Source organism: Folsomia candida, unplaced genomic scaffold, assembly GCF_002217175.1.
Source record: "Folsomia candida strain VU population unplaced genomic scaffold, ASM221717v1 Fcan01_Sc015, whole genome shotgun sequence".
Taxonomy (NCBI): Eukaryota; Metazoa; Arthropoda; class Collembola; order Entomobryomorpha; family Isotomidae; genus Folsomia; species Folsomia candida.
Window position 1 is genome coordinate 2,885,064 of NW_019091207.1, and position 24,238 is coordinate 2,909,301.

The window sequence follows — 24,238 nt, forward strand, 5'->3', positions numbered from 1 at the left end:
ATCTCCCCATGTTATGTAAACCCCTCCCTTCTCTATCATACAATTAGCATACTCACGTCAACCTTGGCATATTTCGCATATCTTGCAAATTGAACATAACTTGCGAAGTTAGATTTGCGAAGATTTGCGAGATTTCGTAAAAAATTTGGCTGGAAAACCATATGATTTTTTTCGCCAATTTACCCAGCGATTAGGCATGTTCCTATTTCGCAAAATTATTTCGCAAGCTTATCCTCACCATCACCACTTAAAGAAATTACAGAAATTTATGGACACAACATCAAAATAAGTGTTTTAGTAAATTTTCGAGATTGGCGAAGTCATATTTTGCGAATCCCGTCAAATATTTTGATCTTGGCAAGATTGCTAAATCCGAGTTGCGATACGAAATAAGACATTGTTGTGAGTACGGCCAATGTTAATGTCCCCACGGCTTCCGCGGCCACTCTGCACATGGCGAGTATTTAAGAATGTTCGCAATCAGCTCCAATCAATTTAATCCTTTCAGAGAATTGAGGTCATTAAGAAGAGGAGAGAGAGTAAGGGAAGGGAAGGGAAGGAAAAGGACCCAATTCCTCATTTTTGAAGCGCAGCTGAAAGTGAAAGTGAAAAGTGGTCCGCTTTTCACTTTCACTTTCACTTTCTCCAAGTGCACATAAATTATATCCGTCGGGTATTCAATTAAGAGTAATTTCGGGAATGGAGGCTGAGAGCGAAAAAAAGTGGGCAAGAAAAAAGTCGGGGTGATCATATTTTGGGGAAAGTACACTCTTAAAAATTAATTAGGCTTTGAATTAGAAATTTTATGGGTGTTTTTTTCCTGTAAAAATCTTAAGAGAAATTGTGCTCAAGGTGGTAAATAACAAAATAAACTGTAGTTACGTAATTAAATATTAACTAATTTGCAATCCGTAATGAAAAGTAAACAAATTACTAAAAAATGACAAAAATGTGGTATAAAAAAATAACATTGGTTTCACCAAATTTGAAAAACAATGTAATTAACTTTAATATCGTTCAATAGATATTGAGCCAATTCCTGGTAGCATAGTAAAATCCGGAAACTTTTACAAAATTATACACAAATTTTGACAAAATTAACGTACAAATTTTGTGTACATTATTTATTTTTATTTTCATTAACATTATTTTGTAAAATTTACAAAGCTATCAACGACTGCGTGAACTGCCTCATTATTCAATATAAAGGCAAAACCGGGTCAAAATAATGCCCAAATATAACTCGTTATTAGCCCTGAAAAGTAAAATTTTCTGCCAGGCACTGAATAAAACGGTTTTCTGAATTTTTTTCCGCATTTTTTAAGAGCGTCGGGTAAAAATGTGTTGGCAAAAATGAGTTGGTGAAAGTGGGAGGAGAAAGTTTGGTTTAGGAAATGAGAAAGAAAACCATTTACCAATTTCAAGCTTGACTTCACCCACACACATTTCTCTCTCTTCGTCCTCTTCCTCCTGCTGCTTATGGCGGTGGTGGTAATATGTCTAATTAGAACACTGGGGGAGATTAAACGGGTACGATTTTTGGAGGAATGGAGTCTCTTTTTTTGCTAAAAGGATGACAAATCTCAGAATAAAAAATATATGTAAGTAGCTTGCCTTCAACACTTGCTTAACATGTGGACAGATCGAATTTGAAAATGTCGGATTTCGACACCGAAAATAAATTTTATGACAACTTGAGAGAAGTCAATTAAACTAGATGTCCTTTAGATATTGTGAGCATAGGCCAGGTATGCAATTATGTATGTGTGAATTATTGTGCATAAACTATGCAGATTTATGTGTGTATCAATCGATTCGTTATAATGTCGATTCCAAAAATAAAGCAGTGCGAAATCAATTCATTTTTTGGTGGTTGGTAAACGTGACAAATTCTCTTCTCTTTATTTCTTTCCCCTTTCGAAGTCCAGAACATAATAATCCCATCATCATCCTCCCCTCATTTACTCAACCATTTCTTTATCCCCTTTTTTCTTAACAAAATACATAATCTTAACCTAATTCTTATATACATACATACATGGGTTTCATGCATAAATTGTACACTGTCGTTGTATTGTCGTCACCCTCCCATCCGGTGGTGAGAGAGGTGAAAGATCAACCTCACACCAGCCATTCCAGGCCAGTTATTATTTGACACAGTCTGGCCAGAGGAGAATAAAATGTACGAATGACATCATGTTGCTGCTGCTTGGCCAGTGTGGTGGTGTCGTGTGAATTTGCGAAGTTGACGATAATGAAGTTTACGCTGCGAAATCCGTGCGACAATTTATGCAGATTTTTTTCATGTGGATTTGTATATGCCAATTTTTACAGGCCGCTCATAGTATGTACTCGGATGATAATTCATTACCAACCAGATAACCCAAAATTTCGTTATGTGATATTTTCATATCGTAATTATGTCCATACCATTTGGACACTAATTCAAAAAATGCCGATCGGGAATTTGTTTTAATTTCTTCAACTGATTTTGCAATGCTTTCAAAATTTGGATAAGTCGGATTTGGACGCCGATTTCAAATTAGATTACATTTCAAATTATCTTGATGGCGTAACAGGTTAAAAACAACGAAAAAAATGTAAAATAATTTCAACAGTACAATTAAAGTAAATGCAAATTTGCTCCCGTTCTGGTGATAAATATTGAGCCAATTCACGCACTCCTTGGTAACTTTATAAAATCCATAAATTCCGCAAACTTACAAACTTTTACAAAAGTTTACAATAATTTTGAAGTAAAATTAGCCTAAGGAATCTAAAGGATGACAAATCTCGAAAACCGTAAAAATACTTAATTTCAATAATAAAATTAATAACAGCAATAAATTCAAATTTGCTCCAGTAAATATTGAGCAAATTCACGCAGTTTGTTTAGTAACATCGTAAATTCTGCAAACTTACAAATTTTTACAAAAGTTTATAAAACATTTTAAAGAAAATTAGCTTAAAGGATGACAAATCTCGGGACAAAAATAAATATAGCTTGTCTTTAACACGTTCTGAACATGTGAACGGATTGAGTTTGAAAGAAATCAGATTTGGACGCCTAAAATAAAATTAAGTACAATTTGAAAGTTCCTAGATTGAAATAGATTGCTGATTTTGATGGCCTAATTTTGAGGAAACTTTGGAATTTGTATTTTTAATTATTTTTTTTATTCTGTAATTCCTATATTACTTGATTATGTTTCTTGACTATTTACATATCTATGTCCATATCATTTGGACATTTGCCCAAAAAATTCATAAAATACCGACCGTAAACTTGTTTTCATCTGTTCAGCTGTAACTGTACTTATTTTTGTAACGCGTTCAATATTAGAAAAGTCAGATTTGGACGCCGAAAAAAGGATAAATATTGAGAAAGTGTGTATCTAAATTTGGAATAGGTTGGTTGTAATATTTTTCTATATACAATAAATTTTGTAATAAATTTATATGTACATACACTCAAAATAAGGTAGTAACGAATCATTACCATGCGGAATGACTAATGGTCTCAACGGTGCGGTTCGGTTCGGTTCTTGGAAGAACCGGTTTAGAACCGAGAACCAGAATTGAAGAACCGAAACAGAACCGAACTTTTTTTAGTTGGAACCGAACCGGCGGTTCGGGTCAAACCGGTAGTGTTATTAATATGCAATAAACAACAAACAATGCTAATTGACGTGTTTCTGATGAAATTTCACATATAAGCCAATAACTTATCTGTATTTAAACAAGCAAATTCTAATACATATCAACAGCAAAACCACTTATGTATATATTATTGAAGTTAGAAAACAATTCCAAGTTTGGGGTGCAACCAAGTCAAAATTTCATTTTGGAAACATTGGGGGTGTGACCAAGTAAAAATTTCATTTTGGAAACATTGGGGGTGTAACCAAGTAAAAATTTCATTTTGGAAACATTGGGGGTGTAACCAAGTCAAAATTTCATTTTGGAAACTTTGGGGTGTGACCAAGTAAAGATTTCATTTTAGAAACTTTTGGGGGTAAAAATTTCGTTTAGGAAACTTTGGGGGTGAAAATTTCATTTTGGAAACTTTGGAGGTGTCATCAAGTCAAAATTTGGTTTTGGAAACATTGGAGATGTAACCAGGTCAAAATTTCGTTTTGGAAACATTGGGGGTGTGACCAAATAAAAGTTTCATTTTGGGAACTTTGGGCGTGTCATCAAGTCAAAATTTGGTTTTGGAAACATTGGGGGTGTGACCAAGTCAAAGTTTCATTTTGGGAACTTTGGCAGTGGGGCCACGTCAAAATTTCATTTTGGAAACTATGTGTATTTCGGGAAATTCGTAAAACTTTTTCGAAAATATGATTAACTTCGCTAATGTATTTGTGTATGAAGTTCGGTTCAACCCGAACCGGCCGGTTCGGTTCGGTTCTCAAAGACTTGGAACCGGAACCGAACCGGTAATAAAAGTTTCGGTTCGGTTCGGTTCTCCGTATAAACCGGAACCGAACCGAGCCATCGGTTCCGGTTCGGTTCTATGAGAACCGAGAACCGTTGAGACCACTAGGAATGACTATGTGGCTCTACCACGTCGGGTACGATTTGTCGTAGAAATGGTAATAATAATTTCAGGGAAATTCAAATTCATTACCAAATATTAAGCAAGTTAATACAATTGTGTATTAAATTTGAATTTCCCTGAACTTATTGTTACCGTTTCTACGACAAATCGTAACCGACGTGGTAGAGCCACATAGTCATTCCGCATGGTAATGATTCATTACTACCTTATTTTGAGTGTAGAGGATTGGATAATTTTGATACAAACTAATTTTAAGCGTGTTTTTAACCTTGAGTTTTTTATTTTTGTCCCATCATGACGTGAGATTGTGGTTATCGTGCCTCATTTTAAGTATGTCCACGCTTGAAAACTTTACACGGATACAAAGTAGCTGGAAAAGTAACGCCGGCTACAGATACTTTATTATCAAACCACTCGTTCACTAAAAGCTGTGGTGAAAATGACTTCATATTGAACGGGCTCAATGCTCAATTCGGTTCATGATTGGTTTTCAATACCACGTGATATTCAACCGCGTTCAGCTTCTTGTTTAATCCAAACAAGAATTTTGTAGTGGCGTGTGTGTGTGCGTTACCATTTGAACTTGGCGCTGGATTTTACATTAGCCCAAACGAGCTTAACCTTTGGACGGGTTACTGAACACGTAATAAGTGAAATACGAGTGTGTAAATTTGTAGGAAGGAACTGTTTTCAATTTCCATTTGACATATTAAATTCTGAAAATTTGAGAAAAAAATCTAGTCTAAAATTAGAATATTTTCCATTAGATCTTCCCGGATATCCGGAACGAATCCGCGGCACTCAGAGAAATGCCCAAGGGGTACTTGGAGTACCTCCGGAGAGTTGAACCCTACCTCCGCAACCAATCCGAAGACTGTCTCTACCTTAACATCTTCTCCCCAATTGGTAAGTACACTCTTAATAATTGTGGCATAAAAAATTGATGAAAATATGACGGCGTATTGGACTTATTATGTATGAAGATGGAGGAATTGTTACCAGCGTAGTAGTAATTTCGAAATCAGTGGGATTATTTTCACTAGAAAACTTTTTATTTCGTGGAAATCTTTGCTCATAACTTGTAAAAGTGCGAACTATAAATTGTGCTCAGAATGGCACAAAATGTGTAAACATGATATAAAATTGGTAAAAACTACATAAAATTTAAAATTGGTAAAACTGGAATCAAATTGGTAAAAAATGCATACACTTTAATGTTGATAAAAAAATGACAAAATTTAAAATGGGTAAAAATTACACAAAATTTAAAATTGGTAAAAATTCCATAAAACATAAAATTGGTAAAAACAACCAACATAAAATGTTCAAAATTACATACAATTTTTAAATTCCTCCCAACTTATTGTGCCAATTTCACCCAAAATTTTTAGTGTTCCCTCCTCGTGACACATTTTAATAATAATTCTGTCCCCATCGTGTCCCTAGTGTCGCGTAGAGAGATTTTACATTAATTTCGATGTAAGTAATATGCCCACAAATTTGTGCCCGGTAATGGATGGGATTAGGATTTAGGATGGCCTCCGGTCCTGGTAACGAATGAGTAGTCTCGTTCGTATCATAGGAGAAAGTAGAGGAGAGATCCTGCCTGCCTGCCCGGCATATAAATCTCGTCGAGGTAACAATCCGTAGCCTACAATCTAATACGAAACTAAACTCAACTAAAGTGAGCAGCACCACACGGGACACGGGAAGTTTATAGAAAATCGAATTTTCCACAATCGACGACGCCAATGTTTGTTGCATCGGGAGTTTGGAGAAAGTTGAGTGGAGGGGAAAGTGTGTATTAGTTTGGGGGAAAGTTGAGACAGCGAAAGTTATTGCGGGGATAGACATGCTGCAGAATATTATGCGTTTTAAAGGAATTCAAAATGTGAATTTTTACTGTATTTCTTTACCGCGGGGTAATAAATGTTGACAAATGAACTAGTAAATTTACCTGAAATTGAGGGGCAGATAGAGAGACAGGGCTCGTTAAAATAGTATGATTTGCTTTAAATTTAATGCGTGGATTTTTACTGTATTGTTTTTTTACCGTTGGGTAATAAATAGTGACAAAGTAGTTGATAATTTTCAAAAATTAAGTTAAGTTGGTCGGATTTTTAACTACATTCTTGTACAGAATTGTATGAAATATTCTGAACTAAAGTGAGCACACGAGATGTGAGTAGTTTATAGAAAATCGAGTTTTGTACCATCGACGACGTTGTTCGTTGCATCGAGAGTTGGAGAAAGTGGAGTGTAGTGGAAAGTGTGTATAAGTTTAGAGGAAAGTGGGGAAAGTTGAGATTGTTAAAATTATTAAGGGGACAGATAGACAGAGTGCTTCGATAAATAAGTAAATAATATTATGCGGTTAAAATTTAATGCATTTTTTCAGTATTTTTTTTACTGTTTGGTAATAGATACTGACAATTAGTTCATATTAAAAAAAAATAAGCTAATTAAGTTTGATTTAACGGTGGAAATGGGATTTTAACCGCAGTTCTGATAAATATGAAATATTCTGCCCTTTCAAACTCACAGGGTATTTTAGAAACCTGTACAAAATTTAGCGCTTATAGTTATTTAATAATTTGGTTTACGGCGTGAGAATTTACAAAAATAAGTCAATTTCCATAAACCCTAAATTCATTAAAAATATATACCCCTATCAATGAAATATTTACACATGCAGTTGCAATATTTCATAAAATATCAAATCCGTGAGATAAAAAATGGCTAAAAAACCCCACTTTATAGCAACCCTTCTTCCATGCAAACTTTCTATAAAACTATCCAGAGAAAAAAAAATCTGCACGAAAAATTTGTTATCCAAAACTAAAATTCGTTTCGATTCGATTCCAAGGAAGGAGGGAAGTGAAATGAAATCACGTAATTTTGTGCATCGACTCTCCACTTCTCTTCTCCTCTATCCGAGTATATATTGGTTGTCATGTCCCCAGTAAATTTAGGAGTTTGGCTTATCTGCAAAGTATGTAAGTATGGCTTAGCTTAGTAGCCAGCCACCACCAACCAACCAACCAAGCAAGCAACCATGCATACATTTACGCGACTGAAAAAGAGATAGTCCGTCGGCTAAGCCGGAGCTGAGATAGCGGAGCAGTCGCCGCGGAAACGTTGGGACAAGGGGACAATGTCCCCTCATCCGCCCAGGTCTCCGGTTGATTTACATAATTTATTTTGCATAATACCCATCTCGCATAAAGGGAATTTGTCTAATTACAAATTATATAAAACTACAATTTCGCATAATTTGTATTTTTGAATAATTTGAATTTTTGCATAATCTTATTTTTCATTTGTTTCGTGTATTTAGTACGAAAGTTTATGATCCAGCATAACTTTTATACCAAACCGGTAGCAATTTTAATACCGAGAAATCAATACCTGCTTGATTACTACCAGATTTCGAACAGTATAAAATTATGCGATATCAAATTATGTAAAAATTTCGTATAAGTGGAAATGTGTTTGGTCAATAAAAATTATACAATATGACCCTTATGCAAAACACCATTATGCAAATCAACCCAGAACTTCCGCCCATATTATATACACCCCTATCCTACAATGTTAATGTCCCCCGATGTCCCCACGGCTTCCGCGGGCATTGGATCTCGGCGGAGAAAGAACAGCTTTTGCCTGCTCTTTCCTCTCCCGGTGGGGAAAACACGGTTGAAAGTTTGTCATCCGGTTTTGGAAGAGAAAATCTCTCCCGATAATCCGCTTTCTCTCCATTTCCATCCATTTTCTTGGCCAGATTTCCATCTTTCTTCCAATAATCCGCTGCCACTGAGCAGCTCAAAGCGGAGGAAAGATAGAGAGGAAAATGTGTGTCTGATCCAATTTCCTCCTGGAGGTAGCTGCCTTGAGAGATTTTTGGAACTTGGTCAGGTATATCGAGTGCTGGAAATGTTATGCTACTAGTAAAAATAAAGCAAACGTGTATGTATGTATGTACATATTACTTTCTTAATGCTTCCCTAAGGCGTGTAATTTATTCATATATCGTCAGGCTTAATAAATTAAATTAATATTTCGACAAAAAATCTATAAAAAATTAAATCTCCGTAAAATTTGAAACACATAAGTCAATATCAACGAAAATAAATCTCAGCAAAAATTCAATCGTCAAAATATAAACAATTAGGTTTACAAATTTATCAGTTCAGCTTTATTTTTACTAGTAATAGGATTAATGTGTAAATCCTTCATGAATTCTTAGGATTGTGTCCATTATTTAAAAACGATGACGGTAACTCAAAATCTCACTCATGAGATAATCCTAGCATTGTTTTATAACCCCAATAAATTCAGCAACATATCGTATATTTACACTCATTTATTTGTGCCCGAAAATTTGTCAAAATCCCACAAAATCGGGGGTGGGATACTCCTAGGGGTGCGATTGATAAGGGGTGGCATCTACAGGAGTGCGATTGCTCGGGTGCGAATGATCGGGGGTGGCATCATCCTAGGGGTGGCAATGGTGGGGTGCGTTAGCCGGGGTGCGATTGATGGGGTACGATTGATCGGGTGGCATCATCCGCAAATCCATTTACATAAATATTCACGTAGTACATAGTTTGCGAAATAATGCTGCTAAATAAAAACATGCCAATTTGCTAAGTAAGTAGGTCAACATTTCAGTTAAATGTATCATTCAAAATAAAATTGTATTGCTAAGTTTTTCCCAGAAATTAACAAAATACCTTAAAAGATTCAACGTCTATTACAATAATTTTGAATTTCAAGTAATCGTTATTGATAAAAGAGGTAGAAAATTGCGTATTTCTGTTTTATACGAAATGTAAAATTAGTTAATAAAATAAATTAGTTAGTATAATTAGTTTCATTAGCTAAATGTGACAAATATTTAAAATTAATAAAATAAAATTGTATTGTTAAAGTTTCCAAAAAATATGTAACAAAATGCGCAGAGAAATTTAAAAAATTGACGTTTATTGAGATAATTTAGCAATTTGTAAAATAATTTTACAAAAGTTCGTAACACAAGATAACGATTCCCTTGATCTGAGTAAGTTTATAAAAATTTGTTAGCTTATTTTCCTTCAAAATATTTGTAAAATTTTGTAAAAGTTACATGTAAATTTACTGATTTTGCAGGTTTTACAAAGTTACATAGCACTGTGTGACTTGTCTCAATATTTACGTACCTACATATTTCAATTTTCCATTCCAAGAATAAATTTGTATAATATCAAGCCACATTTTTTGCGTAGAATGTAAATTTCAAACATTTTTATAAAAATTATGGTGACGAAAAGCATGTCGATTTTTTTAGGTCTTTTAAAAAGTACTTTCTCCCGTGGAGTGGAAGGAAATGAGGCACGATTTTTTCTCACGTGCTACATTTTACTCTGTCATTTTGCTTTTTTTCGTATTCTGAGACGAGTCAGGTTTACGTTTTTTGTACACTTTTCTTCTTCTTCCCTTCGTTTTCGGACGGACGGATTGAAAGGTCTTCATAATAAATTGTAAAGAAAAATAAAATGAATGAGTAGCTGAGGCGAGAGTGAAATGAAAGGTTGGTTTGGTACTAGGTATGCATGTGCTTGCCCTGCACACGGTAAAAAAGGAGGGAATACTTACATTTATTATTTGGTAGTGTTCGTATTTTTACCGGGAGGTTAAAAATCTCTTGTAACAATTTGTTACCAATTGGAAATAACAAAATTTGAGAAATATCGTGCTTAGAATTAGTTTATAACTGGCTTAACGTATTACAACTCAAATTATCAAATTAGTAATAAGATGGGTACATTGGTAACACGGTAACTAACAAGATTGGTAAATTGGTAGCAGGCTACCGGTAACAATGGAGATCATTTTTTGCTAAAATATGACCAAAAATGCTTGATAACAAAAGATTACTTAAACTTAAAGTAAATCCACCTCAATCTAAAAATGCTACCAAATTATCATTACCGATCGGTAAAATGTGCTCCGGTAACACAGTAAAGATCGATTGCAAAAAAATCTAGTTAAAATACACGTATTAACAAACACGCTTGGTAATAAAAAATTACTCGTGCTTCAATTAAATCCATCTCACCCCAAAAATGTTACTAAATCCACACTCCCACACCGGTAACAATGTTCTCCCCACTTTCTAAGAGTGTATTTAGTTAGCCTTCTATGTATGTCCTCGTTTCTTCATTTCCTGTCTGCTCCCAACTTTCACCCGTCTCGATTTGTTTGCACTTATTTGCTTTCACTTTCTTCTGTTTGTCCGATTGGATTGGATTCGTCGATGCCATCCGGGCTGTACTTTTATTTATTTACATATTTGGCGGCGGGAAGGCTCAATTTATTTTTTAGGAATTTATCAGTTCATCCAACTTCAACTTCTCGTATGGAGTGAAAAGTGAAGAGAGAATAGAATGGTGAATATTTCAATTCACTTTAATTCCACTTTGGCTTTTTTTCTGAGAGGGAGAGAGAATAGGAGAGAGATGGATGAACATGACAAATGGGGATGAAAATGTGGTGAGTGGGTTTTTCATCTTTTATATTTTTTATATTTTTTTCGGATCCTTCCTTTCCTATATAGTTTTGGCCCACTTTCTCGTCCGCCTTTTCGGAAAAGTGTGTATTGATACAGGGTGCCAGACAAAAGCGGTAGAAAACTATTTATATGTAAGTCTCCAACATGGTACCAAGTTACAAATTGTGCATGCTATAAACCTACTTCTTCCGAAGAGGGCAATGATTGGCACAAACTTAAATGCTTAAACTGTCAAAAATCAATGGGACAAGCAGCAAGGAAATGCTTAAAAAAATCCGATTTACAACTAATTTTAGAACAAGATGGTACAGAATATTTTTAGATTTCAATTATCACGGCCATAAATAAGAAACATTTTGCAATTTTTTAAAAATGTTTTTGACAGAACCCATACAGTTTATGTAATTGCAAAAAGGTTAACAATAATAATATTGATTACAAAAATACAGACTTGAACTGTTCTAATAAAAATTCTGCCAAAATAATAAAATTTATCCAAAATTGCACTAATTTTGAGACAAACAAAAAACTTCTACATAAATCATATAGAAGCTCGATTTAATTATCAGATCTGCAAATTAATAAATAGTGATTTTTGGAAGCATGGCGTCATAAACTTATACTAAACAAACTTATCGCAAACCACGGAAAAATCAGAATTTCCCAAAACTACACTAATTTTAAACTTTAACGACAAATAATAAAAATTCTACATTCAAGTAAGGTTATACTTAATTACCAGATTTAAAAAATGACAAATTGTTTTTGGAACCCTGTTCATAAACTTATATTAAGCAAACCTATCACCGACAAATACTAAATACTAAAAACTATACTAATTTCGTAAATTTGGTAATGTCTAACGCCAAGTAAAAAACTTCTAAATCATATAAATGCTATATTTAATTACTAGATTATTTAAATAAACTCCGTTATTTTGGAACCCTGGCATCCTCATAAACTTCACAAACTTTCCCTCCGCAACTCTGCCTCTTCACAAGTCTCTCTTATTCTCTCTGACACAAAGCTACAGATACAATACTAATAAATTGTTCGAGTGAAAGCAGACAGGCCAACAGACACACTTTCTCTGAGAGGATTTTTTTCTCATCCATATACTCCAAATTTAGACCCACCTTTAAAATCAGCTTCTCTTTTCTCCAAAAAATTAAGACGTCCATTCCCTCCCTTTGAAAAGAGGATGGGAGAAGATTTAGGTTTTTACTCAATGCCAGAGTTGAGTCGGTTTTCCTACTTTCGGCCAAATTATTTATCCCAACCGAATCCGAATCATTCGGTTTGAATATTTTTCCAACCGAAAAATTCGGATTCGGTCCGGGTGGATATTTTTTAAACCGAAATATTGGATTCGGTTGGATATTTTATCAGCCAAAGATTCGGATTCGGTTGGATATTTTATCAGCCGAAGATTCGGATTCGGTTGGATATTTTATCAGCCGAAGATTCGGATTCGGTTGGATATTTTATCAGCCAAAGATTCGGATTCGGTTGGATATTTTATCAGCCGAAGATTCGGATTCGGTTGGATATTTTATCAGCAAAAATTCGGATTCGGTTGGATATTTTATCAGCCGAAGATTCGGATTCGGTTGGATATTTTATCAGCCAAAGATTCGGATTCGGTTGGATATTTTATCAGCCGAAAGATTCGGATTCGTTTGGATATTTTATCAGCCAAAGATTCGGATTCGGTTGGGTATTTTATCAGCCGAAGATTCGGATTCGGTTGGATATTTTATCAGCCGAAGATTCGGATTCGGTTGGATATTTTATCAGCCGAAAGATTCGGATTCGGTTGGATATTTTATCAGCCAAAGATTCGGATTCGGTTGGATATTTTATCAGCCGAAGATTCGGATTCGGTTGGATATTTTATCAGCCGAAAGATTCGGATTCGTTTGGATATTTTATCAGCCAAAGATTCGGATTCGGTTGGGTATTTTATCAGCCGAAGATTCGGATTCGGTTGGATATTTTATCAGCCGAAGATTCGGATTCGGTTGGATATTTTATCAGCCGAAGATTCGGATTCGGTTGGATATTTTATCAGCCGAAAGATTCGGATTCGTTTGGATATTTTATCAGCCAAAGATTCGGATTCGGTTGGGTATTTTATCAGCCGAAGATTCGGATTCGGTTGGATATTTTATCAGCCGAAGATTCGGATTCGGTTGGATATTTTATCAGCCGAAGATTCGGATTCGGTTGGATATTTTATCAGCCGAAAGATTCGTATTCGTTTGGATATTTTATCAGCCAAAGATTCGGATTCGGTTGGATATTTTATCAGCCGAAGATTCGGATTCGGTTGGATATTTTATCAGCCGAAGATTCGGATTCGGTTGGATATTTTATCAGCCGAAGATTCGGATTCGTTTGGATATTTTATCAGCCGAAAGATTCGGATTCGTTTGGATATTTTATCAGCCAAAGATTCGGATTCGGTTGGATATTTTATCAGCCGAAGATTCGGATTCGGTTGGATATTTTATCAGCCAAAGATTCGGATTCGGTTGGGTATTTTATCAGCCGAAAGATTCGGATTCGGTTGGATATTTTATCAGCCGAAAGATTCGGATTCGGTTGGATATTTTATCAGCCGAAGATTCGGATTCGGTTGGATATTTTATCAGCCGAAGATTCGGATTCGGTTGGATATTTTATCAGCCAAAGATTCGGATTCGGTTGGATATTTTATCAGCCAAAGATTCGGATTCGGTTGGATATTTTATCAGCCGAAGATTCGGATTCGGTTGGATATTTTATCAGCCGAAGATTCGGATTCGGTTGGATATTTTATCACCCGAAAGATTCTGATTCGGTTCGGATGAATATTTTGTAACCAAAAAATTCGGATTCGGTCCAGTTCAGTTTGTAAAATTTTTCAACCGAAGGATTCTGATTCAGTTCGGACAAGCTTAGAAAAATGTCCATCCGACTCAACTCTACTTTCGACGGAAGAAATCTTGCCAATGGAAAAATAAATAAATATGTCACATAGAAAAGTGCAAAGCTGAATTCATGAGAGGAAGTTGAGACTCTGGGGATAAATATGGTCGCCATCTCGGCCGAGTCGGTTTTCTTGTTTATATTTCCATCCCTTCTGCACATTAGCGTTAGGATGGAAATTCGTATGGAAATAAAAGCCTGTTGTGCACCGTATATGAGAAGGGATTTGAATTTGACTTATGTTTTAGCGAAGAGTGAGAGAGAAAAAAATAGAATTGGAAATTCTGGGAAGAAATGGAATGAAATAAAATAAAGTGGATTTTTGTTTTACTTTTTTTCGGGGGGAGAAAGTAGTCGGAGTGAAAGTGAGAGTGGTTGGGAAAAAAAGGAAATGTGAGAATAGGAGTGGATGTGATGTGATTTTGTGCATAATAAATTTGAAAAAATCGATTTTTACAAGACAAATTTTGTTTAGAAGTTGAGTACGTATGAAGGGGGAAAGTGAGATTAAATATTGGCCTAGTTTTGTGGAGGGTAAGATAAAATGGGAAATAATTTTGGGGGAAGTGAGAAATCAAATTAAAAACGAAAATGGAAAATACGCGAATTTTTTAATTAAGTAGAATTGATAAGTAAATATTGTAGAGTTTGTAACGAATTGGTAATAAATTTTAATTTCGCGGTAAATATTTAAAATAATTTTCGTACCAAATAGTATCATTATTCTATTACCACTTTGGTAGAATCATTACCTGCCAACGCATTACTGACCATAGCAAATCAAGGTACGAATTATAATTGAATTTTATTTTGTCAGACTGAAACGTCAGAAATTTTTTGTGCATAAAAACTAAATACCTTGTGAAGAGGTCAGATAAGGGTACATGTCAAAGTCTGTGTCGATAATAAGGTAAATAATTTGGTGACATACGATTGATAATTGATACCAACACGGAATTATAACAATTTTTTACGATTTGCGTGCATTATACTGAAGTAATTCATGATAACATTAAAAAATCCGCAAATTCTGAAAACTTAAAAATTTCAAAAATATTTCGAAAGAAAATTAGCTTGCAAATTTTTGTAAACTTACTCAGATCAAGGGCGTCCCTTTATGTTATATACGTTTGTAAAATCATTTTACAAAGTTAGTTTCGTAAATTGACTCAATATTAATAAAAGCCATCAGTATAACAGATCCAAATTTTATATTGGTATTAAGAATGACATTCTTAGATGATCTTTGAAACCTTTGTTGACTCCACATCTGTAACTATTTTTTAGAATCTTTCCACGACTGTAAATTATATTTTTGTTTTAGTTTCAGAAATATTAGGAACTTTGAGAAATAAAAACATTCTCATTTTCTGGGATAAATTTGTGAACTAAAAATTTGCACCCAGGTATCTTGGAAATTTTTTGTTTGTTACACACTTTTGATAAAAATTATATTCCAACATTTAAATGATGCAGTCTTGGAGAAATCAGGTATAATCAGGCGGGTATTGATTTCTCGGTATTAAAGTTACTACCGCTTGGTAGTAAAATTATACCGGTCTGTAAAAATTTGCTACCGATATGGTATAACTTTAATACTGAGCTATTACTTCACGGTATCACTTATCAGCACTGTTTTGGTAGAGTCATATATGAATACTTTAATAATAATGGTAATATTTTAATACTGGATTTCTAAGAATATGCACTTATCGTGCTGACGGACTGACGGAACGATAATCAACGTAGGACTGGATGACTCATCACTTAAATCATCAAAAACAAAACATTTCTCGGCTCTGGGAATTTATTTTAAAATTCTGGACGATAAATTTGTAGTCAGCAAGTTGATTAATAGAATGGCGTTGAGTTTTTTAAGCCAGTTTCGATGAGTTCCAATTTTTCTGAAGGCTTTTTAAACTTGAGACTACCTTCAAAAATTGTCAAAATTTGGATTGCATATTTAAAAACATTGGCAACAACCTGCTCTACAAATTTGTCTTCCAGAATTTTTAAATAAGTTTCCAGAGCCTAGGAATGATTAAAAATGTGTTGATTTTGACGATGAATCATCAAGTCTTACATTAATAAAGTTGAGCAGTCGAATTTTATGGGGTCAGTAAGACGAAATTTTACGAGGAAAACGGTGTGCCCTTCTCTGACACGTGTACCTAATTTTAATAATTGTCCAGTCCAGTGAGTAGTGTGAAATCTTGGAATTAAAATTATTCATGACCCAAGTTTACAAGGGGAATTTGCATATTTACAATAGGCCCCTTGATGGACGAGGGGAGCAGTATATAAATTTGGGGGATCGATAAAATCTAGAAATTTAGTTTCACTATCAACCTCACTCGGTCGCAATTACCATTTTCTTCTTCGTCCTTTCTCTCCGCTCACGAGGCCGGGAGCAATACTTGAGGAATGAATGAAATCTGGAATAATTTTAAGCGTAACTTTCTTTTAGGGCACGCTTAAAAATTTGGTAACTGTTTGCGACCGAGTGTTGAATTTTTTTACCAATAGATATTTTTTGGTACAGTATGTTGGTGTTGTTTAACCAAGTTCTTGGCTACCAGGAGGTTAAATTTTGTTACCAATTTTGTTAGATTTATCTACCAATTTTGTATTAGATTTGACTAAATTTTTACCAGTATGACCATATATTTTACCAATTTGAATATAGTTTGATACCAATATCATCATATCTTGCCACCAATTTGAATACATAGATTTAGATAAGTGACAATTTGATTATATTGTTTAACCAATTTTAGTAGATTTTATGATCATTTTGCTACCATACATCTTTTACCGCTAAAAAATTGGCTATCAGACTTTTAAACGTGACAATTTTACCAATTTGATTAATTTTTTACCAATTTGCCTATATTTTTTACCAATTTTATCACATTTTACCACCCATTTTTGCCACCATAATTTTTTTTACCAGACCTGAAAACGGTAAAAAAAATTGACTCCCCGACTTTTAAACGTGTCCTCACTTGTCAAGCGAGGCTTTCTGGAGGCTTTCTCCGTATGATAATTTAGTCTCGTGAAATTTGACATTCCTTCTCCGTCGCCCGTATGAAGCCAATCATCATCTCGACGACTGAACGGAGGTCGGTCGGGGTTCGGGGACGATGGGATTTAGGGACTTTTCGTTACGTAAGGAAGACATCACAAATTTCGGATTCCTCAAGTGTCCCGAGGAGGAGGAGGAGATGAGAGATAAGGATATAGAAAGAGATGAGAGATAATATGAACCAGCAGAAAGTAGCAGACACTGTCCGTGATTTTCCAGGGTTTCAGAAATCATGTCAAAAATTTGTCATTTAGATTTTTCGAAAAATTCTGATATTTTAAACTGTGGTATTTTTATATGATTAGCTGTTAAAATTTCAAAATTTTGTCGTGTAGGTATTTTTAGTGTTTTCGTAATTTGTGTGATTTTTATATTTTATTTTAATAGTTATTGGAAGTTCATAAGGTGGGAATTCGTAAATTAGAAATTTTATAAAGTGGAATTTCGTAAATTTAAAATTCATAAATTCGAAATTCATAAATTAAAAGTTGACAAAATATGTACATACAAAAAAAGTATTACTACAAAAGAAAAATTGGTAGATTTTTAAGTCGATTATTTTCTTTATTAATCAATTAAATAATTTATAACAAATTCTGAAGATATTTTTGGTTTGTTTGTTAATAATTTCAAATTCAATTTAATCCAAATTTAAAAATGAATTGGAAATATTTTCTCGATTTTTTAATTGATCCTAGAAATAAACATTTACATCATTAGACACTTTTTTCATAATACTTGTAAACATTTATAAAAATTTAGAAATTTTGAGATGACCAACTATTTCAAAATAAAAATGTTTCTGCGACACCCTGCCCGTTACAAAATTGTTACAAAGTTTCCTCGGGTGATGACAACGAGGCAAAGATAAGCCGACACTGTCCTTTCGCTTGGTTACGATAATATGACGACGACCATGATGGAGGAGATTGTTGAGGAAATGTCTTCTTCGTGTAATGCTCGCCCCTTGGTAATTATTATGTAATTTTGTAATGTGCAAATTTATAAAGAAGCTAGACATGAGAAAACTCTGTCTTTTAATATTTTGGAGGAGAGTGTTGTTGTCATAAAAATTTTATGAGATGAAAGGATATGTTTCGTAAGGAGAAAGTGTGTTTGACTCCAGAGGTCGGCGCCGAAAAATTTTGCGGTAGCGTAATTCTTTTTCTTTTTTAGCGGCGTATATTTTTTTCCGCGGCGTAAATTTTTTTGATTTTTCTGCGGCGTCGGCAGTGCGGCGTCTCAATTTTGAAGAAATATATAATCAAATTTATCTACGGCGCCTACATAAAATTCTACGCTCTTAGAAATCCAGTATTAAAATAATACCAAGCTGTATTCATATGTGACTCTACCAAACTGGTACTGATAAGTACTACCGTCTTATTAAAGTTTGTATCGGTACGATATCGGTAATAAATTTTTACAGATCGGTATAATTTTAGTACAAAGCGGTATTAACTTTAACACCGAAAAATCAATAGCTGCCTGACTATATCAGATTTCTAACGATTTCGACCTCTGTTTAATTTCCTTTGACACCGCAGTGTCAAATTTTGTTGGAGAAAGTTTATTAGCATATGAAATTTTGCAGTTAGTTTTTGTTGAATAGTTTCCCAAGCTAAAATGAGATATGACAGATTTTGATAATATTTGTGGTTGTATACATCATTCAAGTTGTGAAAAAGTTTGTCGGAGAGACTTTGATTGCTGAAAATTTGAATAGAAAGTTTTTCCCTGCCGTTGATATATTTTTTGATAATTAATTATTTAAAGTTCTTGTACAATTAAAAGTAAGAATTTAGTTTTTTTAAATTTTAATTCAATTTTGAAGTACTTGCTTTGAAATTTTCTCTCGGTTTGTATTTTTCATCTAGAATTGCAATACTTTGCTGAGTTTCACAAGATGCATACAAAAAACTTCGAAAAAGTTATGAATATTTGTAAATTTGTAAACGTTGGACGCCATTCATACAATATTTTGTAGTCAGAAATGTTTAATTAAAGTTTAAGATAATAAAATTGCATGTAGTTTTGATTACATTCGACGAAGAGTTAATAAAATAGTTACCGAGTGAAGTAACAATTTAGCAATAAAACGATGAAAATTATTTCCCAAAATTCAAATCTGCTACCAAACTGGTAATAATTTCTTACGGGAATGTGAAGTTGGATATTGCGAAAATTCATCATACGCGACAGAACTGCTGTGACAATTGCATAATTTAAGCTTATTAAAGGTTACAATACTCGAAATAAGTTGGTAACAAAATCATCACCGCGTGTATTCATTCACTAAATATGAAGCTCTGCCAAGCCGGTAAAGATCTGTGATTGAATGATAACAATAATTTCCACTAAAGTTAATTGACACATCAGGTTATTAATTTATTAAAGTGTTGTAACACTTTGAATCTTCCGGAAATTTTTGTTGCCAACTTACCGTGGAGGTCTCCCAGCGTATGCGTTCAGTCATATTTTGACCAAATTAATGTAAATCGATCACAACTTTAATTAGTATGAAATTTGCAAAGGACACGATCTCCCAATGGGCACGTTTGACAGATATTTGCATCCGAAGAGGAGAAAACATGCAGTAAAGTGTAAATTTATCAAATTTTAATGGTATTTTCTCCTCTTCGGATGTAAATATCTCTGCCAAACGTGCCCATTGGGAGATCGTGTCCTTTGCAAATTGCATACTAATTAAATTTGTGATCGAGTGACACCAGTTTGGACAAAATCTGACTGAGCGCATACGCTTGGAGATCTCCATTGTCAGTAGAAATTTGGTGGCAAAATCCACCACTGACCATTGTTCCCTCTGCACAGCCCTATTTCATCACTATTCCTCCATCCTAACCAAGAAATTGGGTAACGAGAATTTCCAGAAACTTAAATTTGACACCTATCTGTCAGAAACTTTCTTGTAACAATTTTGAATCTTCTCGGAAATTTTTGTTCCCGAAAATTATTACCAAAATCCCCCTGCACAGCCCCCTCCTTTCATTCTTCTCGAATTACTATTCCTCCATCGTACGCAACAAAAAAATGGGTTCGGAATGAAAGTGCAGGCTGCGAAGACGACGACTGTTATCCTTTATTTTTATCCCAGTATTAGGAAAATGGTGGAGAGTGGAATGTGATGGTGGGTGCTTTCTCTTTCCTCGCTAAGAAATCCTTGTTTCTTTGCACAATTGCACTTTTTGTGTAGTCATGTTGTCCTGATTGTGAACATTTGGTGGCAGGCTGGCTGGTTGGCTGGCTGGGTGAGTGGCTTTGCCTATTAGACGAATTCCTCAAATTGTTCTTGACGTGACCGGAGGGTCTGGTCCTGTCAAACGTGGAACAATAACGAGATGAAGGAGAAAAAAGCAGCAGCAAATTGCATTATTATTAGTTTTGACGTTTAGTTGGAATTTAGCAGATATTTTTGCAGAGGAGAAAATCAATAGGGTGTTTTGTTCTGTTTTTTTATTATGATAGGAAAGTTGTATATAGGTAGGTTTAGGAGAAATATGCGAAAAAAATGTATAAGATTCGTTTTTTTTGGAGGGTAAGAATTTTTTTGAAATTTCGTAACCAATTTTTAAAAATATTGCGAATTTTTGGGTACAAATATCAAGATTTTAACAAAGACGTGCTTTTACCCGTTAACGTAGAAAATTGGTATACATTCTTTAAAAAACTGGTATTAAATCGTTACTCACCGGAATACATATAGCAATTTCTCATTGCATTTTTTACTTATGAGCAATATTATTGTTTTGGAATTATGGCGGAATTATCGTTACCGTCCGGAGGTAGATTGTTACCAGCGGATCTACTTTGTTATATTTTATTGAATTATCAGCAAATATGTGTGCAGGTCATAAATATTTTTGATTAGTGAATCAATTCCGTTGATTCTAGACATTGATCTGAGAATAGTTTTTAATGTTAAAAATCTTCAACAAATCAAATTTGCTGTAAAAGTGTGGCACAAATCGATTAAGTTTTTGCAATTCGAAATCGAAGTTTGAAAAATTTTGATAAATAATCTAAATTTTTATTTATTTACAAAACTTTATCTACTGCAGCTACTATATAAGACTGCGTGAATTGGCTCAAAGTTTTGAAATTTTTATAACTGCATGTGTACATATTTCTTTCATAGGAGTAAATTTCTTAAAACATTCCACGTGCAACATTCCCACGCCATAATTTAAATTATTTAGAAACATGTAAACTTTAAATTTTCCAAAGATGAAGAGGTAGAGTTATATCCAGATATTTAATTTGATCAAAGATCAAAATACAGTAAAAATCCCATTCACACTTAATCCACAAGTTACAAATGACAACGTGAATCCATTGTTTCGCGTGAAAATAACCGCTTCCCAACAAATAACGGCAAGAAAGTGGTTTCTTGCGGGTATTTACACCCGCAAAAAATGCACGGCGCAAGAACCCATTTCCCACCGAAATAATTTATAGGGCGCGTATTTCTCGCACTATCTTACAGTTTCATGCACTTTCCTGCACCTTGCATTTTGCTTTGCGGTACAAGAAATGTAACAAACCCATAAGAACTTTCAAATATCGAAATCCAGTAAAAATCTCATTTCCACTGATTTTCGTAAATTTCCACACGTAAATTTCCTCTCTCATTACGCAATTCCCACTAAATTCTGACATACTAATGCCTCCCACACATCACTATCCTCTGACACGTATATCAAAAACCAGCCAGATTTTGGTTTCGCACATACATAATTTCACTCAAAAACTACTCATCCATTAATAATAATTCCTCTCTGGTTTTTCAGGTCCGGACGCGAAGCTGAAGCCCGTGCTGGTGTACATTCACGGGGGTATGTTTGCCTGGGGGAGTGGAAATCTGGTGGACGGGACCGTCATGGCGGCATATTCTGACGTTGTCTTTGTCTCGATTAACTACCGCCTCAGCATTTTAGGTAATAAAACAACGAGTCTATAAATAAATAAATTAGAGGATTCACAGATCAAATCATGCCCTCGCCCTCCTCCTCCTCCCACGTCCACGTCCCGTCCCGTCACGTTGCGTCGCGATGTACATGTCCACTCAACCAGTCAGTGAAATTCTGTCAAGTTAAATATTTTATTTTGTTTGATATCAAATCTCCAGTGCACTTTGGTCTCGCTCTTTCGTCTGGAGCCTGGTTGAATATGCAAAAGAGTTTACACACACGAGCAGGGAAGGATGTGGGGCACGCTAAAAAATTGGGGGGACTTTGATCAAGGGGCAATTTAATGTGAAGAGTATTTTATATTTAGGAAAGTGAAACATTTTAAGGCAGATTTGTTACCAATCGGTAGTCTTTTTGCAAGGTAGTTATTAGTGAAAACGGATCACCTTTCATGGTTCATTCAAAATTAATATGCACTAAAAAATCTAAAAGGTTATCTGGTGGATTGTTGGTTTGCATAATTTAATTTTGTTTAAAAATGCATAAATATTTTCCAGATGTTCATTTTAAAAATAGAATAAATATGCAAAACTAAAAAGTTGTGAATGGCAATCTGAAACTTAGGCCATTTAACTTTTTAACAGATCTGAGGACTTAAATAACTGCATATTAATTTTGAACGAGTAGTATTACTGCAAATGTTTCCGATTAATTTTGCTCGCAAAATTTTATAAATTTTTGTTACTAATTTTGATAGCAGTTTAAATTTTATGTTTGCCAATTTTTTACCATTTCGTAATTGGTTTTTTATGCAATTTTATTCTGAATTTATGTTACCATTTTTTTTTACCAAGGTGTACATATTTTTACCAATTTTATTACCAATTTGTATTTTTGTTTTTATGGTGGTTACCAATAAGTTTTGGTACCAATCATATTTCATGTTTACTGTTTTTTTCAATTCTTAATTCTTTATTATACAATTGTATTCTCAATTTGAATTTTTTGCTACTAATTTTTATCAATTTTATTACCGATGTTTTGCCATTTTTGTTGATACCAATAAGTTTACCAAATACTAATCGCCTAGGGATCGCATTAGTCCGGGATTTTTAAGCGTGTTCTCACTCGAGAACTGTGTCCAGTGTGTGGAGTGAAAGTTGAGCCTCGTCCGGTGCACAAAGGACAGACCAACAACATGACATCACATTCCGCCTGGGTGGACATGAAAGAAAGTGGAAGAGCTTTTACGGTGGATGATGGCGTCGTGTCGTGTCACTCCGCCATGTAGTCGACTCACTGAACTGAAGTAATCATGCGACGTTCATGTCAAAACGGGGTCCAACCAGACTGCACCAAAGTCAGCTCGGTCATAGGTCGGACTCCGCAGTACGAAATTTATGACTTTTTTTTAAAGGAAACAAGAGTACAGAACTCTTAGGAAGGTTGAAGGACTTTATTTTTACCGGAGACCAGAATAAAATAGTTTTACCGAAGGTCCTACTACACTGCAATTTCTACCAGAGAAGAGACCAGATATAAGTTTTACCAGAGACCAGAGTGTACAATTTTTACCAGAGACCAGAGTGTACAATTTTTACCAGAGACCAGAGTGTACAATTTTTACCAGAGACCAGAGTGTACAATTTTTACCAGAGACCAGAGTGTACAATTTTTACCAGAGACCAGAGTGTACAATTTTTACCATAGACCAGAGTGTACAATTTTTACCAGAGACCAGAGTGTACAATTTTTACCAGAGACCAGAGTGTACAATTTTTACCAGAGATCAGAGTGTACAATTTTTACCAGAGACCAGAGTGTACAATTTTTACCATAGACCAGAGTGTACAATTTTTACCAGAGACCAGAGTGTACAATTTTTACCAGAGACCAGAGTGTACAATTTTTACCAGAGATCAGAGTGTACAATTTTTACCAGAGACCAGAGTGTACAATTTTTACCAGAGACCAGAGTGTACAATTTTTACCAGAGACCAGAGTGTACAATTTTTACATTTCCTAATGTACAATTTTTACTAGAATTTACCGCTGGTACATGATTATACCGCCGACCAGAATACCCAATGTGAACCGGAGACCAGAGTGCACAATTTTTACTGGAGACCAAAATAACCATTTTT

At 34.5% G+C, this 24,238-nt stretch overlaps 1 protein-coding gene across 3 annotated transcripts in view; it reads left to right on the forward strand.

Annotated features, from left to right (window-relative positions):
- LOC110856380 (neuroligin-2) overlaps positions 1 to 24,238 on the forward strand; it is a 257,446-nt gene that overhangs the window by 193,760 nt on the left and 39,448 nt on the right. For all 3 annotated transcript variants that reach the window (XM_035856892.1, XM_035856893.1, XM_022104865.2), the window contains 2 exons: positions 5,329 to 5,467; positions 21,975 to 22,121. In XM_035856892.1, coding sequence (XP_035712785.1) covers positions 5,329 to 5,467; positions 21,975 to 22,121 — 286 coding nt within the window. The remainder of the gene's footprint in view (positions 1 to 5,328; positions 5,468 to 21,974; positions 22,122 to 24,238) is intronic.